At 40.3% G+C, this 15071-nt stretch overlaps 2 protein-coding genes across 3 annotated transcripts in view; one reads left to right on the forward strand and one right to left on the reverse strand.

The window, feature by feature from the left end:
- Window positions 1–4834: 4834 nt before the first annotated feature.
- LOC109452332 (uncharacterized) lies at window positions 4835–8651 on the reverse strand. The gene is made up of 3 exons (XM_019741193.2): window positions 7763–8651; window positions 6047–6267; window positions 4835–5461 (listed from the first exon to the last, which is right to left on the reverse strand). Exon 1 carries the CDS (start codon window positions 8649–8651, stop codon window positions 8010–8012), a length of 642 nt encoding a protein of 213 aa, XP_019596752.2. The 3' UTR covers window positions 4835–5461; window positions 6047–6267; window positions 7763–8009.
- B4GALT6 (beta-1,4-galactosyltransferase 6) overlaps window positions 8172–15071 on the forward strand; it is a 61426-nt gene continuing 54526 nt past the window's right edge. Inside the window, exon 1 of one of the 2 annotated variants that reach the window (XM_019741268.2) lies at window positions 8172–9428. In XM_019741268.2, coding sequence (XP_019596827.1) covers window positions 9314–9428 — 115 coding nt within the window. In that variant the 5' untranslated portion in view covers window positions 8172–9313. The remainder of the gene's footprint in view (window positions 9429–15071) is intronic. The other variant, XM_074340196.1, reaches the window with a different exon arrangement.

The raw sequence follows: 15071 nt of genomic DNA on the forward strand, positions 1-15071 counted from the left end.
AGAAACCATGGTAAGAAGAGAAATGGGTGAAGCATTTTAGAAAAAATATATAAGTATTAATCCTACAATCAAGAGCAATAATAATTTTTTTAAAAAAGCAACTTGATGGGGTTTAAAACAATTAAGATAAGATAGCAGGCATTGCATTTTATATAGAATGGAGGCTGTTTACAGAGAAGTTAAATTGTTTTAGATCTTTGGTAGAGAAAAAACTGATAATTTTAGAATTGTAAAAATTTTTACTATGCATGTTAAAAATTTGAGGATAATCAATAAAACAATGGAAATAGAATGGAGAAAATAGTAAAAGGGAAAGGTAACAAAATAAAACTGAATTAATCAAATGCAAGACTTGATAGGAATGAAAGAAGCCAAGAAAATATATAGTGAGTAGACAGAGGTATTCTTCCCTTTTAAGTTTGTTCAATTATATTTTTGAATTTTTTTCTGTTGAATTTATTCTGTATTCTTCAGCAATACCAAACAGGCATGTGATGAATTTTGTTGCTTGTCTTCCATATCTATTTTTTTCTATTTCACTTTGCTCAGTTTTCTCGATCATGTTATCACATCTCTGATCATTTTCAGCAATACCTGCTATTCTCTTATTTCTGCTCTCCATGTGGAAGACTTTTGTGATGGTATTATTCTCCTCTTTCACTTTTCCTCCTGAGCTCTGCCAGTTTATTTTGCATCTGCTTCCTTGAACCCTTGTATCTTGGTCTATCTATATCCCAGATAAGAGTGTGTGTATAAAAATTGTTTTGAATTAAAAAAAAATCTATATTGGACTCATTCATGGTGTAATCTCTCTGGTATGTGATTATTTACCTTTCTTATTCATGTTCTTTTTCCTCCTGTTTTTCTTGTATCTTACGATGGCTCCTTCTTGATTATTTCTGTTTTGAATGGAGTCATTCCGAGTCTATCAGAGGTAAGGGCCAGGGAGTGCACCCACGGAGCAGCTGCATTACAAGATACTGCCTGTGAATGAATGCTTTCTTATCACTTTGCCCTGTGGCATAATTCGAACCCACGTTAGAAGTTGCACTGTTTTTTCATGAATCTCCATATGACATAACATCTAGTATGTTTATCTTTGGCTTAATTTCACAACTCTTCAGCTTATAAAACATTGGCACCCTGGAGCTGAAGGTCATCCAAGGAGTTGCCTTTACACAGTATATTGATAGACTGCTTCTGGGAGAAATGGTGCATCTGGCCTTTGCTGGTTGAATAGTTCCCTGTCTATGTTGCCAAAAGAGGTGAGAGAGGCCCTTCCGGCAGCCTAGATGCTTCTTCTCCTTTCCGAGGAGGCGGTGACTCTTTAGCCCTGCAGGGGTTCCACCACATCGGAGAACCTCTTGCTCTGACACCTGTTTCAAATGTGTTGAGTGGGCATGCATTTCCAGCATTCTCCCTGACTGGAGGACAATGTTTTCAGGCTTTCTTCATATAGAATTGTGCAGTGTTTCTGGCATCATTAAATATTTTTCTTGGGCTTCTTGTTATTGTCAGTTGATTTAGGGGGGAGAGGTGGCAGAACTGTTTTTATTTCATTGATTTAAACTGGAAATCACCTTCTACCAGCCTAGATTTTAATAACAAATTTTCCTCCTGCTACATGTACAATACTTTGCTTTTAGCCTCTTTTTTTTCTATTTTTTTATTTTTTTATTTTATTTTTTTATTTGTGGCAGTGGAGAAAGGCTTACCAGAAAGTTTTTTCTTAAAGATAGGAAAAAAGTCACCCCCACCTTATTTTAATGAGACTTACATTTCTTGGTATTAATATTCCCTCTCCACCGTACAGCATGGTTGTTAAGAATTGCCTCACGTGATAAAGGCTCCTAGGGGATTTTAATGTTACTTTACAAGCATGGATCAGGAACTCAATCAAGAATGTTTAGAATTAAATGTCTATTTATTAATCACTATGCAATTCATATTGGTAAAATTATTCTACTATTCTGTTCCCCCAAAAATAAGACTTAGCCAGACAATCAGCTATAATGCATCTTTTGGTGCAAAAATTAATATAAGACGTGGTCTTATATAAGACCCGGTGTTATATTATAGTAAAATAAGACCCGGTATTATATTATATTATATCATACCATACCATATCATATTATAAAGACCTGGTATTGTATTATAGTAAAATAAGACTGGGTCTTATATTAATTTTTGCTCCAAAAGATGCATTATAGCTGATTGTCTGGCTAAGTCTTATTTTTGGGGAAACATGGTATTAATATTTTAAAGACATTCGGGGTCTGGGAAGACTGGTCTATAAAATGTGGAGGGGTAAACTTATTTCAGCTATTTTGGACTATCAGTTACACATATTTTTTTTTGGTAAAATGGGATTTTTAGGTTAAGCAGTTTTTATCATATAGAAAAAACAGAAAAAAATGTATTTAAATGAGTTATTCCAGGAAAACTTATATAAGGACCAGAACATAGATCAACTATAACTCAGTAATACCTGGCAGTTACTGCAAATATCCATGTGAGCAAAAACCCTATAGGATTCTTTTGAATTGTGTCAAGCAATAGGAATTGTTCTTTTCTTCTTTTTAACATAGTTATGTGTATCAGTAAGAAAGGTATCTCTCAGAGTTCTCCAAGACTAACTGTGTTTAGAATTCAAGGCAGCTCTAGGAATATGGGTATTGTTTTGTCTGTCCAGTAGCCAGGTTTACGGACCTTCTCTCCAGGGTTGTGTTGTCCAGCTGGTGTGCACAACGCCGGAGGGACCCTGTGCATCTGGGTGACACATGTGCAGAGACTTCGATTTCCCTCAGCTTTCAGGGAGGCTGCATGGGGCCTGGGCAGCAGAAACCTCAGGTAGGCAGAGAGGCAGCCTCCTCTGCTTACCCCAGGGGGCATTTCGATGGCGTCCTTTTCCCTGCAAGGCACAAGGCACTGCTTTGTACGGGACTTGCACTCCTTCAGTCTCCTATCTTTGCTCTCCATTTTCTGTTCCCCCACTGCCATCTTCATTTTTCTGAAGAGATGCCCATTTTATCTGTCACTGGGCAGGCTTCTTTCTCCAGGTAGCCCAGGGGCCAGTCAGGGCTATGGCCTGGCAGCTCTGATTCCTATTAAAGCAAAACTAGCAATCTGTTAAATAAGTCTAGTATTAACTGAGAAAAAGAATGGCTAAAGCAAATACAATCTATTAATTTTCTCATTTTGACTTATCAACTGATTACAGGCAAGGACCAGAAAGTTGGGGTGGCCAGTTTTCTCAGTGGTTAGAGCACAGTACTCATAACACCAAGGTCGCTGGTTTGATTTCCACATGGGCCAGTGAGCTGCACCCTCCACTACTAAATTGAAAACAACAACTTGACTTGGAGCTCAGTTGCGCCCGCCATGACTAGATTGAAAACAACGATTTGACATGTTGCTGATGGCTCCTGGAAAACACACTGTTCCCCAATAAAAATTAAAAAAAAAAAAGTTGAGCCTTAAATTTATATACCATGTAGTACAATTTGTATAGGTCCTGACACAAATGTCTGAGACAAAATCAGTAAAGAAAGTTTGAAAGCTAAATTGCATATATTTATTTCTAGAAAAATTTAAAACTACACTAAATGTTTTCCCTGATAGGCAGAGTTAACTGTGTGGTTTGTAGAAAGGGCGCTAACTAGGCTGATGACACTTGGCTCTCTTCCCAGCTCGCTACCTTATTACCATGTGACCTCAGTTCAGATACCTCGGATACCTCATTGCACTTTAGTTTCCTCATCCCAAAATGACATACTAATACTTGCCATACCTACCTCAAAGGGATGTTATGAAAATGATAGGAAAGTGATTTGAATAATTGAAAATGCTATAGTGCGTTTTTATGATACGGAAGAATGATCTTGAATTTAAGATGTAAGGCTTAAGGCACGTTGAGATGCATATGAAATGTGGATCAACCGCTGGAATAGGGATTGTTATTGCAACAACACTTTTCTTCTTAAATTTTAACTCCAATGAAGCATTATGGTGAAGTTCAGTATTATTTCATATGTATAAGATTATTAAAGTCTGGCTTTAAGGTGATCATGTTTGCTCTCAAATGTGACTTTTTAAAGAATTTCTTTACTATAACTTAAATAGGATATAGGAACTGATATTTCTTTCTCAGAACTCTGACCATATTTATAATGGAAATCAGTGGGAAAATTGGCTTTATTTAAGAGGTTTCTGTCCCACAACAATATTTTGGAATACATTTTCTATTTTATGAATCATGCTGATGTCTAACTTTTATACAATCTATATTCCAATTGTATATGTTTAAAAAATTTAACTGTGTAAGTAAGCATAATTAATCAGCCTAACAATTTTCTTTAACTGAATCTCAGATGCTGAGACCATGTATTTTTGTGTTTTTTTTTTTTTTTGAGTTTTTTAATCCATGAACATGGAACATCTCTGCATTTATTTAGTTCTTTTTTGATTTTTTTAATTGAAGTTTATTGGGGTGACAATGGTTAGTAAAGTTACATAAGTTTCAGGTGTACAATTCTGTATTACATCATCTATATCTCATCTACAGAATCAGTTCTTCTTCCATCACCATATACGGTGTTTCCCTGAAAATAAGACCTAGTTAGACAATAAGCTGTAATGTGTCTTTTGGAGTAAGAATTAATATAAGAGCCGGTCTTATTTTACTATAAAACAGGGTATAATATAATATAATGTAATGTAATATAAATAATATAATATAATACCGGGAGACCATGTATTTTTAAATATATAAAATTAGTATATTTAATCAGTAATTGTAATATGGAGGTATGAACCCTCGGCCACCACAAAAATGAGATTCTATTGTTTTATTCCTATTTTTCACTATTCACAGGAAAATAACATTGATTTTTATTTTATCAAGGTTGTGAGCAAATCCAAAATACTTAAAGAATATTATTTATCCTCACTCTGGACAGACCAAGTCATACATCTCATTAAACATTTTAAAAAGTACAATTTTCTTTTTTGTTGTAATTGAAATTCCAGCAATATATCTTTGATTAATACAAATAGAAAATCATTAGTTATAACTTAACTTATTCAGTTTGATACCCAAATATTTGAAAATATGGTATCTCTAGTAGACAGAAAATAATAAAAGGAATACTTGCAGGTAATAAATGTAGAACAAAGCAGTTAAGTGAAATTTACTTGTGACTTACTGTTAGTTACACTATAGGAGGTCTGATAATTAAGTTTGTGAACTCATCCTAGAAAAAGTGCTACATACCTCATTGCTGAATATCACTATGGTCACCTTCGAAGTACTCCCTTTGGGAAGCTATGCACCGACGCCAGCACCTAGTCTACCCTTCAAAGCAATTTTGGAACTTTTTCTGGAATGGCCATCAGACTGTCGTCGTATCACCCTTGATGTCCTGAATGTCATCAAAAGGTCGTCCTTTAATATTTCCTTTATCTTTGGATAAAGAAAGAAGTCATCAGGGGCCAGATCAGGTGAGTAGGGTGTTTCAATAGTTATTTGCTTACTGGCTAAAATCTCCCTCACAGATAATGCATGTGAGCTGGTGCATGGTTGTGATGCAAGAACCATGAATTGTTGGCGAAAAGTTCAGGTCATCTAATTTTTTCACGCAGCCTTTTCAGCACTTCTAAATAGTAAACTTAGTTAACTATTTGTCCAGTTGGTACAAATTCACAATAAATAATCCCTCTGATATCAAAAAAGGTTAGCAACATTGTTGCAACAAGTTTGCAAACTTAATTGTCAGACCTTGTACTATTAAGTAAGACAAGTTACATCATACTATTATAAATTTTTATTTAATTAAAGTTTATTGGGGTGACAATTGTTAGTAAAGTTACATAGGTTTCAAGTGTACAATTCTGTAATACATCATCTACATATCACATTGTGTGTTAACCACCCAGAGTCAGTTCTCCTTCCATTACCATATATTTGATCCCTTACTATTATAAATTTGTCTTTTGGTATCATAAAATTAAACTTAGGTTTCTTCAAGGTCACTGTTGTGGGCCTTACCTGGCTCCTGAGAAACTATCAGTTGATAATCTGGGTTTGAGAGCATTTGGTTGGCATTTCTTGGGCTCTGAGTACTCCTCCATCTCTTTGCTTTGGAAAACAGCTACGATTCAGAGGCATCCCTCAGGCTATTATGGAGACTTCATGGGTGACTCATTAGGAAATTTGGTTTTCAAACAGCAGGACACCTGCATCACATCTCACTGTTGGCACAGAGTGATCTAAAGGAGATTAAAAAAATTTTTTTAACAAGTATTCAAATAGTGCTTACTAGGTACCAGGCTCTTCCAAGCTCTTTAGAGGCATTAACTCATTTAACACCACACCTAATAAGTACCATGATTATCTTCTTTAGTTGATGAGGAAATGGAGGCATAGGCAGCTTAAGTAAACTTTGAGGTCACTTGTCCAGAGTGATTGTGATTCAACCCCAGGATACCTGGCTCCAGAGGCTTGGCTGCCTCCCTATGTGGCTAGTGATAAACAGTGCTAACCTGTGCACCATCTGAGCTGGTTTTCTGGTACAGGCTTTATGCCAGGGGAGCACCAATCACTCTCAACAAGTACTGTGGTGAATTGTAGGGCAGTCACCTATGCCAGTCAGGCACATCTATAGACGTCAGATTTTTAAAAATAAGATTGATCATCAATTTCTAAGATGCTAATCCTTCTTAGTTTTATTGTAAACTTTCCTTTTAAAAAGCCAATCTTACCTGAGAATTATCCACCATCAGGTCAGCACCATGGTAATAACTTTGTAAACAAAGAGTTGAACTGGTGCAAATAAAGTGATGAAAAATCAGCAGGGTCAGAGAGGGGAATACTAAAATTTTGCTTTTTCACATTCATGGATTTCTTTTGCTTTCTAGGTTGTTTTTGTTTTTATGAGTGAGTTTTATCTTTTATTTAATATGTTGCTCCACTTTGTATTTCAGATTCCACTTAAGTATTTAAAAATTTACAAAATAGTGTCGTATCCTTTCACATTAACTATCAAATTAGCTAGAGAAGTTGAGTAACTTGTAAGGACTCCAAAAAAGCAAAATATTAAAAAGTGAATTTGAACTTGGTGATTCTATCCAGTCAATTGTCTAATGGGGTGTAAGGGAACCTCTCATGTGCCAGACATCATGCTTAGCATTTTATACATTTATCCTGTTTAATTCCACAGCCTTGCAAAGTGGTATCACACCCACGATTTGAAGGCTGAGAAAAGAGGCTTGCAGAAGGTAGTAGCTTGCCAGGAGTTTCAGTTAATAAAAGGCCTTAGTGGAATTGTAAACTCAGGTATTTCAGGCTCCACAGAACACAGTACTTTATCAAAGTCAACCTAAGGCACGGGAATCTTGCTGAGAAGGTACCAAATTTGCTGGCAATCAAGTGATGATTCAATACCACTGCATCTGGAAATACTGAGCAAACAAATAATAGCTGCAGGGGCATCCAGCCACTTCTTACATTATTAGTTGAAAAAGAAATACCTGCACACACACGTTGGAAAAATGTGATTAGCTAAGGTTCGGCCTAATTTAACCGGCAGGAAGAAACAGCTTTTGAACAAAGGGTAATTTGTTCAAATAGGAGGTGAATTAAAATAATTTGCCTATTGAAGCTGGTCGGTGCTGCAGCACTCAAGGGCCTAGAGGCCGAACAGGAGTCTCTTCCGCCAGCTGGAATGGGTAAACAGTAGCTACAGTAGGAATACCCAGTGCTCACCTTCAGATGGGAAGGCAACTCCTATTATAAGGGATATACATAGATCCATATCACATCCCGACAGTACGTCTCCACAGGAAGTGCACGACGGGAGGTTTCATTAATCCAGGACAGAAATGCTCCTTGTCCCCATAGCGGGTATTTTGGGAGGAAATTACACCATTGAAGTTAACCACCTGGAGATACCCTTCCCCCCCAGGTACATCATCTTTCATCATTGATCCCCAGGGAGGAACGCATCCAAGGTTCAAGACTTGTCCTTCAGTCCCAAGCAGGGCGGCGAGCGCCGGGGTCCCCAGGCGGACGGAGGCGGCGGTGACGCAGGCGGTGGCGGCGGACGAGTTTCGGGAGCGAGGGGAGGGGGCAGGTTCTCGGCGCGGTGTGGACCAATCAGGAGGCGCGGTGTTTCGGCTGCCGGGAGGGTAGGGGGTAGGCGGCGGCCCCCAGGCTTCCCCGGGTGCCGGCGCAGCGCCGCCTGGTTCCCACCGATCGCGCCGAGCCTGGGGAGGTCTCCGGGCGCGCCCGCCGGTCCTTCTTTTCCTCCGCGGCTATCCCGCCCCTTCAGGTCCATCCCCTCTGCTGCCCAGACGTGGCTCCGACGGGGCCCAGCCTCCTCCTCTTCGGGCACCTGGTCTCTGCCCGCAGCGCTAGACGTCCGGCCGCTCTCCTGGTGTCCGCGGGCCGTGCGGGGGCGGCACCGGCGGAGACGCCTCACTCGGGTCGGTGGCGGTAATGCTGCTCGGGTTGCCGCCCTTGCGGCCCGGCGGGCAGCTGGCAGTGGCAGGAGCCGGAGCCGGTGCCGGAGCGCTCTCGTCGCTGGCCGGGACGCCGCCTTCGCCTGCGCTCGGTTTCCGCGGCCGCCGCGGGGCGCCGGTGCCCGGTGCGGCATGAGGAGGAGGCTGCCCGCCGGCGAGCGCCCAGCTCCGCGGCCCCCAGGGCCCCCGCAGGCCCCAGCGTATCGCGCGCACCGGCTGCGGCCCCGGCGCCCACGCTAGCCCCGCGCAGGCACCACGCGCCGCGGTTCGGAGTAGCAGGAAGAGGCGGCCCAGGCCTGCGGAACGCGGGCGACCCAGACCCTGAGCGCGAGGGGCTTCGCGCCCTGGACCCCGGCGGACGCGGCAGTCGGAGCCGCGGAGAGCCCGGCTGCTGCAGTTTGCTGCCCCTCTCCGCAGGGGCGCCGCGGCGAGCAGCCTGCGCTTCTCCCCACCTGCAGTCCCTCCTCCCGACGCTGCCCGGCGGATAAAACGCGCGTCTTCGGCCTCCACAGGTCCTTCGGTTCTCGGGCTCCCGCCCCGCGTCCCCTCTCCCGTCTCCGCTCCTTCCCCCTCGTCCTCCCGCCCTTCTCCTCCCCCTGCCTCTCCGGCCTCCCATTCATTCCGTCGCTCCCTCCCCTTTCCTCCTTCCTGCTCGGGCCCTCTCCCCCGGAGCCTCCCCGTGCGGACCCCGTTGCAGTCTCGGGGTTCTTAGCACATTCATGGAAGTTTAGGGTCTGGACGGCGCCCACAAGTCCGGCCAGAGAGCGCAGCCCAACTGCTGGCCGGGAAGAGGAAGATGTCTGTGCTCAGGAGGATGATACGGGTCTCCAATCGCTCCCTCCTAGCCTTCATCTTCTTCTTCTCCCTCTCCTCGTCTTGTCTCTACTTCATCTATGTGGCTCCGGGCATCGGTAAGCACCGAGACACACCCTCACTTCCCACACTCCCACTGGAGTAAACTCGGGATGTTACTGATGGGATTTGGAAGCTGTAGAAACAGAGGCTTGGCAGAAATTTTATTTGAAATGTTTTTCAGAAGTGGCGAACTGCTTCTGGGCATGGCTTTGGCATGTGAGTTTGTTAATGCACCTTTAAATAACTTAAAGACCGCATTAAATGGACTGCAAAATGAGAGGTGATCGCCTTGGAAGCCCTGCTCGCTTTCTCGAGTATTCACGACAGCTTTATCCATCTACTATCAAGTTTTAAGCTTAAACTCAGTGCTTAATCGTAGATTTGTTCAAACATCCTCAGATAGAATAACTGGTTGTAAAAATATGATGGAGAAACCAAGAGTAGCATATGTGATCGAGTTCAAGAATGTACGGATTCTAGTGTTCTAGGTCACTTTTTTAGAATGGGGTCACTGAACATTTGTGCCATGCTTAAGGAATTTTTAGGCGAGGAGTTGTCTTGTAAAAACAGTGCTCCATTATTTAGTCTGCTTGGGTCTGCTTTTCAAGGGTAGTTAGCCTCTGCTACCTGTTAGGATGACTTCTGATATAAAATAATGATTAACAATTATGTAAGGTAGTTTAGAATTTTAACCTATTTATCTTTTTTTTTTTTTTTTGCCTTTGGTCCAAATTAAATTTATATAATCTGCTTGATATAGCTTCTTTATTAAATACCCTAATTTCTCAGCCCTCCTTGGTTTAAAAGGTGCCAATGTAGCATTCTAATGAATGAAAAAGAAACTTCTTATACACATTGTATTTCCTAAACTTTTCCGAGTTTTTTTCTGGTTATTATGTATCTAATGTTAAATTACTTAGTAACATTGTGTATCTCCTATCCTTTCTTTTTAGATACTAGTAGTCTTTTAAGCCAGTATGGTTTCTCCCCTTGAGGTAGCTACAAAAGGAATGGCCTCTTACAGTGTGAAAGCACCTGCAGAATTTTGAGATGGAAGTATTATCAGGGCATTGTTTTGTGTGGTAATAAATTATTGTAATAAAGTGCAGGCAGGGAAGGAAGAAGTAAACCTCATTGAGACCATATAATTTCTTAACATTACTACGTGACTTTTTTTTAAAAATAATATACTTTATTGTTTCTTGAACAAGAGAGTTGACATTTTAACTTATTTCAGTACTTCTCAAAGTAAAAAACTATATGCACTGAATTAATTTTTTATATCTTATTTTTTAAATAAAAGTATAGTTAACATACAACATTATATTAGTTTCAGGTGTCCGATGTGATTTATTCTTGATTAAACTTTCAGATTCAAGTAATATGTATAAGCTCAGATAATGCGTGAGAAGACAAATTGTTCAAACCTTGATGTATCCCAAAGTAGAAGTTTGAGGTTAAAGTTTGAAGAAGTATGAATATTTTAACATATTATTTCCCTTTAATGAGCTTTTTAAAAAAGGCTAAATAAAACACTCCTTGAAGCTTATAGTAGAAATGACAGTGATAGCTCCATGGATTTGAGAGTAGTTAACCAAAATATTCAGCAGGCTTTTCTTGAAATCCTTTGCCATTTTGGAAGTCTTACAAATTAACTCCTCCTTCTACAGCATCTTTTATTTTCTTATGTATCCCTTTAAAGGTTGGACATCTCTGGGGGATGTTATTTTATTAGACATTTAACTGAGATTTTGGAGAAAAAATTTTTTTACACTTAGATAATTTTATTATTTTCTTGGTATTTTGAGTAACATCATCAAGTTCAGTTACTCAAAAAGCTAACAGAAGAAAATCAGAATTCCAGCTGTTACTTGGTAGCCATTCAGTTTTTGTTAGTGCATTAATATATTTTCTATAGATTTTTAAAATTCAATTGATATGAAGTGCTAATATATTTTTTCTTATTTGTATGCTGATGTTTGCCATAGAACAATTACTGATATGTTATAAACATTTTTGGCAATTTTCTAGGTTGACACAGTTTAAACTACTGTTTGAGTGGGTCTTATAATTTATAACTTTGAAAATTATTAAAGCCAGTAAGAGTGAAAACCAAAACTTACAAGATGCTATCAGTTGATTAAACGGAATCTACTTCCCAAATCCAGTATCAGCAGGAAAAGGAAAGCCTCCTTATTTATCTTTTGAGTATTGGGAAGCAGTTTTCCAAAATTTACGTTTTTGCTTGAAAACTCAGATTTTTATCGTTGGTAACAAACACTGTCACTTTTTCTTGAAGTGTCAGGCTCACTGATCATTTTTGGGAAAATGCAGGTCAAATATGGAAGTCTAAATAATCATCATTTGTTAGTTGTTCTTTCAAGTAAAAATGATGTTCCATGAAAAAATCTGGCTGTTTCAGCTCACAATGCAACAATCAGTTGCATAATTTGATTTTCAAAACAACCATGGTATTTTTGTATGCTGCAGAAATGCTTTATGCATACTTTCTATTTCATCATAGACTTCTTATTAATGAGAAGTATCCCAAACCAATTAGGGTCTTATAACTAGTTTACATTATAGGTACATGCAATCTTTTTGAAATAATTCATATTTTAGCCTGAATTACATTTTGGGGCAAAATTTTCATATGACTAAAATATATGTTGTATCAGAGAGCACTTTTTATTTAAATAAATGTTTCGAGTCTTTTCTGTTAAAGTTTATATTAATCCTGTCCACCTCAACCTGTTTAGTAGACATCAATTATATTTTCCTACCTTTTCCACCCAGAGACCTATTTTTGTTATGTGCTTTCCTCAGGCAGTCCTTCTATCATTTTAGTTACTCTTCCTTAGTCTTCTTCACCTGCGTTCTTTCTTCCCAACTTCTCTTCCTTCTGAGCAAATACCGTAGTACCAAATTGTTGTAGACAGTGTAATCTGTTTAGTTCCTAATGTTGTCTCATGTTGATCAACAATTTTTTGGCTATTTGGGTCTTAATCTGCAATGAGTTCCATCAGACTCAAAGCTTGTTATTTGAAGAATAATTTGAAACGTTTTCTTTGAAATCCCAATTCATATAGGAAACACAGGATAGTCTTTCTATTATGAGCTTTAGTACTGTAGAGGGAAATGGGTCTGCAGACACCCCCTGCCCCTCCCCTCCCCAGAAGTCCATGGACAGATTGCCCTAGCCCACCCATGGAGCTATGAATCATTTCTCATTCAGTTTCTATCTTTGTGCTTGATTGCAAAAAGATGAATGCAGTGTCCCTCCAAGGTCTTGACCTAGCTGGATTGAGAATGGAATTGCATTTAGTGTGAAACAGTTTCAAGCATAACTCCCAACACAACACAGTCATTTTCCTGCTATGGTATCAGATGACTGGATGAGTAGTTTGCAGATTCATTCAGCAAACATGAATAGAGCAGCTTAGATGGGCTAGACATTGTTTGAGGCATGGAAGATGGAGAGATGACTAAGACACAGTTCCTTTCCTCACCCTCCAGTGGGATGAGCACCGTGAAAGCTGTAACAGGTCCTTGCAAAGCATGCAGTGGGGGAGTGAGGACTGGTTAAGGATTTCCAGAGAAGGTGATGGTTGGAGTGGGCCATTGAGGATGGATAGGATTTATCTGGACAGAGAAGAGATTCTAGTTGGAGGGAACAGCATAAGCAATGATAGGTTCCAGAAAGTGGGAGTATTTTCATCTGGCTGCTACTTAGGGTGTGGAGTGGTAGGTGGGGCAGATTGGGGAAAGTCTTGAGGCTCCCCTGCCCAGCTTAGTGTTCTGGTGCTTGAGGGCCCTAAAATTTCTGGCAGAGAGAAACTTGTCTTGGCACATACATCTTTCTCAAAGCTGTCTATGATTAGGAAAGAAGTTTATGTGCCTGTAATCAGTGGGGAAATATCATGAGGAAGATTGCACAGCTTCCCTGGGAGTGGGGATTTCACTGTCCATTTGACTCACCAAGGCCTTGACCTTTTCTAGACAGCTGATAGGCTGATGTATTCTCTGAGTAGAGGTGATATCTGGTTGGGCCACTTTGGTCTGAATTCCTATAGGCCCTTTGAAAGAATTACTTGGCCAAGTGCTTTGTTATTTGGGCCTCCAGGGTGTCCGTGCCCTGCTAGACCTAGTGGAGCTGGTAATGGGCGGTCAGGATATGGGGGTTGTATGTGCAGCGTTATGTGTTGTGGGAGAGGGTTGCTTAGTTAGGTCTTTGCTCAAAGCCCCTAACCTTTGGCCTGGGTTTCTCTTGGCTTGCTCAGCAGTGGCTAGTTGCCCTGTGGCTTTCTTATTGCAGCCCTTTAGCCTCCTGGCCCTAGCTGGGTGAGCCTGGTTGTGTTCTTTTTTGACCTGTTGTAGTCTACTTTTGGTTTCAAATGTTCTTTTAGTTTCCTCACAAAAAACTCCGATGTGCACTGCCCATTTCAGGAATTCTTTTGATTTGAGCCACAGCATTGGACGTTTCTTTCCTCTGGGCCTTTCTTACTAGCCATGTATCCCATGCTAAAATTTTTGTGCTGTGAGTAGCAGGAACCATTTGAAGTTTTGAAAAGGGGGATGATACAATCCTCTGTTTTAGAGCAATTCTTCTAGCACGGAGTACGGGTTATGGAGGGCAGAGCCAGTGGCAGGGAGACCAGCTAGGATGTTATTTCAGTAGCTCAGGAAATAGAAGATTAGAACCTAATCAAGCTGGTAGTTGGATCAGGGCAGAGTTGAGGGGATGTGAATAGTGGGATTGAAGGCAAGGGAGATACTTTTAGATGATGCCTGTATTCTAGTTTAGACAACCAGGCTGCTGGTAATAGGGGATATAGAAAGGCACATGCTTTGAGCGGGCTATTTTGGTTTTAGAGAAATTGAATTGGGATTGCTGTAGGATATCCAGGAAGAACTTGTCAGTAGGAAGGCAGATGGAAATAGGGCTTAGAGTACAAGAAAAATGTCTGACAGGAGAGAGGTTTGGTTTTCTTCTGCATCTAGGTGAATGATGCTTATCTATTTCTCCCCTGACACACCTGAATATAAAACTAACTCTTATAAGCAGAAGTAACTCACTAAGTTAGTTGCTCTTAAATGTAGAGAGGTAGTGGTTAAATCAGAATATGAAGGAGGCCCACGTGTAGTTTGACAAGTTTCCCACAAGGCTCTGCTACCCTTTTCACTCCCCAGCCCTAAATGGGAGTTAGTGTGGTTGACACCACGCAAAGTTTAGCTGGCCTCCCAAGGACAGTTTGTGGACTGAAGAGACAGTAGCCAACAGCTTAGAACAAGTGGAGAAATAGAAACGAAAATAATGGGAGAGAGAGATCTTGAAAGTGAAGAGAGACCTTTGCAACAATAAATAAGTAAATAAATAAAAATGATAATAGCAAGACAAGTATTGCAGTGGGATAAAGTTCAGTGGGGGTAAAGACTGGAAGGAGAATTGTCGATTTGGTAAATACCATGTTTCCCTGAAAATAAGCCCTAGCTGGACCATCAGCTCTAATGCGTCTTTTGGAGCAAAAGTTAATGTAAGACCCTGTCTTATATAAAACCCGTTATTATGTTATGTTACGTTACGTTAGTTTACGTTATGTTATATAAGACCAGGTCTTATAGTAAAATAAGACAGGGTCTTATATTAATTTTTGCTCCAAAAGACGCGTTAGAGCTGATTGTCCGGCTAGGTCTTATTT

The sequence above is a fragment of the Rhinolophus sinicus genome, linkage group LG09, assembly GCF_036562045.2.
Source record: "Rhinolophus sinicus isolate RSC01 linkage group LG09, ASM3656204v1, whole genome shotgun sequence".
Lineage (NCBI taxonomy): Eukaryota > Metazoa > Chordata > Mammalia > Chiroptera > Rhinolophidae > Rhinolophus > Rhinolophus sinicus.